The 2,500-nt window shown below is 27.8% G+C and overlaps 2 protein-coding genes across 4 annotated transcripts in view; one reads left to right on the top strand and one right to left on the bottom strand.

Moving 5' to 3' along the window:
- Positions 1-1,914, top strand: part of LOC113820534 (CDAN1-interacting nuclease 1) — a 21,916-nt gene extending 20,002 nt beyond the window's left edge. Inside the window, exon 9 of the mRNA XM_027372891.2 lies at positions 727-1,914. Coding sequence (XP_027228692.1) covers positions 727-859 — 133 coding nt within the window. The 3' untranslated portion in view covers positions 860-1,914. The remainder of the gene's footprint in view (positions 1-726) is intronic.
- LOC113810261 (TBC1 domain family member 2B) overlaps positions 1,247-2,500 on the bottom strand; it is a 332,652-nt gene continuing 331,398 nt past the window's right edge. For all 3 annotated transcript variants that reach the window (XM_070116182.1, XM_070116183.1, XM_070116184.1), the window contains one exon: positions 1,247-2,500. This exon is cut by the window's right edge and continues 3,421 nt beyond it. The gene's annotated coding sequence lies outside the window, so the exon portion shown is untranslated.

Here is a 2,500-nt window from a genome sequence, read left to right as displayed (position 1 = left end):
TAAACCCTTGAGTATCTTAAACTAGAATTTATTTATTTATGCTCGAAGACTTACTCTTTGAAATGGATAAGCTCCTTGCATTGAATACCTAACTGTAGGATCAATGATTCTTTTTGCTTGTTAAGTTGTATTATAAAGAAGTATGATCTGAATCCTAATCTGTTTTAATTTTGTGTAGATGCAAATGATAGCTTAAACAGTGATACTGAATTCCAAAATATATTAAAATTTGATTGCTGTATATGCTGTTATACTGTGATGTTTTTAAAAGTTTTATTATTGACCAAGCTTTTGGGAATTAGCCCAATTCTGCTGGGGATAGTATGTATGAACATGTCATGCTCATTGTGAACTTAGTTTAACAATTGTCTATACGCATAGATGGAACCATAAGTATTGTCACCAATGACCCAATTACTAATAGAATCTATCTCACCTGTATGTGTTTCCTAGATTTTCAGAATGATTTTACTTGATTTCTATGATAAAAATATCATTGATATTGACAGCATTAGTAATAATAATAATAAAAAAAAATCTTGAAAACTCAAAAAAAAGTGAAAATAGATGAGGTCACGAGTTCTACAAATTGACACTTTGTTGGCTAAAGCACTTTTGGAGCCATCATGTGTAGAATTTCATAAAACAATACTACAGTGAATATTACATTTTCCTGGTAGCATTGGGTTAACAATCCGATTATATATAGGATATATTTCTCCTTAGGTTTGGTCCTGGGTTGGTGATATACTGGTTTGGCTTCATCGAGGAATTAGACGAACACCAAGATAAAGGAATCATGTTGCGGGACTCTTTCCCTTCAAACATCATCTTGATGGATCCACTTTCGGTAGTATGAGGTGGATGTTTAAGACTTGAATCATATCATTCATCACAGAGATCATATCAGGTAATCTTGTGCTGATATATGTGAGATACTTGACTTTGTACAGATATATTTTTTTGAGATATTCAGTACTGTAAAATGATAGGTTACTTGTATTTTGTGAAAAATTGAATGTAAAATAGGTAATTATTACTACAGTTTCTTTTTACCAAACTACAACACAGTCATGTAAAGAATGTTGTTAAAAGATCTGTTGTGTATATATATTGTTAAAAGAAAATTAAATTGTGATAAATAATGTTTTCTTTGGAAGCATATGACTTTCCACTACCACTTGTGATAGTTTATTAAACCATTCAGTAATAGTGAGGAATTTTTAAAAGGGGAAAAAAAACAATATTAATATACTAATTTATTGAGAGCATAATTACATCACTGAAGTACTCACTTAAGCAATATCATACATTAATTCAGTAATGATAAGTACCATTCAACTTACAAGCAGGAATCCACATCAAAATAAGTATTTGATTTTCTTGTCAATACACTCTGGATACTCTCTGCACCTCACTGAATTATTATAAATGAAACCTTACTCTAATTTGAGTTACCAAAGCACCTCTTCTCTTGCAATACCTTTGTCATAATTATTTTTAGCCCCATTGCCAAACACACAAAAATACTGGAAGCTCCAAGTATATTTTTCTTTCAAAACTGTTTCATAATGATATAATTCACAAATATTGAAGTGATGATAAAATAATGAAGAACTTCACTCATTAAAAAAACAAAAAGATGATGTACAATTATTTTTGATGTTAGTGATAAATGGTGCATAATTAAACTATAATCTAAATATTATCATATTCTAGATGTGCTTTTAACTTCCCTGACAATGTATATTATATCATAGTGCTAACTTAAACTACATTCTACAGCATTTTCATACATCAAAAAAATGTACTATTGAAATATAAATATATATTTTAGCAAATGCAAATAATTCCATACATTCCTTTTCTACATATATGGAAGTAATACATAATAAACATTAAATACTTTTCTGAGAATACCTGTTTGATCTCAAATACTCTAGTAAAACCTACCTTAACATTAGGTTCCCAATCTCACAAATTCTGAAACTTAAAATCTAGTTCCAATCAGCAAATATTTTTTTATACCTTTTTTTTTTTTTTTTTTTTTTTGTTTTGTTTAAGGGTAATATCTTATGAAGCAAATCAGTGCAGACATCAGTGTCAGAGATTAACATAAGTTCTGACATAGATTATCTTTTATAGAAGAAAATAAAATAAAGAAAAGGTGTACATGGTGTCCTTGCAATGATGTAATTGCTTTTACATCTTTCTGAGATTCTTATGGTATAAAAAAGGATTGCATTTTGTTCACTGGAAAATTTAGCAAAAATAGGGGAAAATTTATGATAACACCTCTTTCTACTGTACTTTCATATTATATCATCTGTCACACCTATGGCAAGAAAAATGGCTCAGTTGTATATGTGTATGTATGTATGTATGTATGTATGTATATATATATATATATATATATATATATATATATATATATATATATATATATATATATATATATATATATATATATATATATATATATATATATATATATATATAC

This window comes from Penaeus vannamei, chromosome 38 (genome assembly GCF_042767895.1).
Source record: "Penaeus vannamei isolate JL-2024 chromosome 38, ASM4276789v1, whole genome shotgun sequence".
Lineage (NCBI taxonomy): Eukaryota > Metazoa > Arthropoda > Malacostraca > Decapoda > Penaeidae > Penaeus > Penaeus vannamei.
The sequence above is the reverse complement of the archived record's forward strand: the minus strand, read 5'-3'. Positions and strand labels throughout refer to the sequence as shown.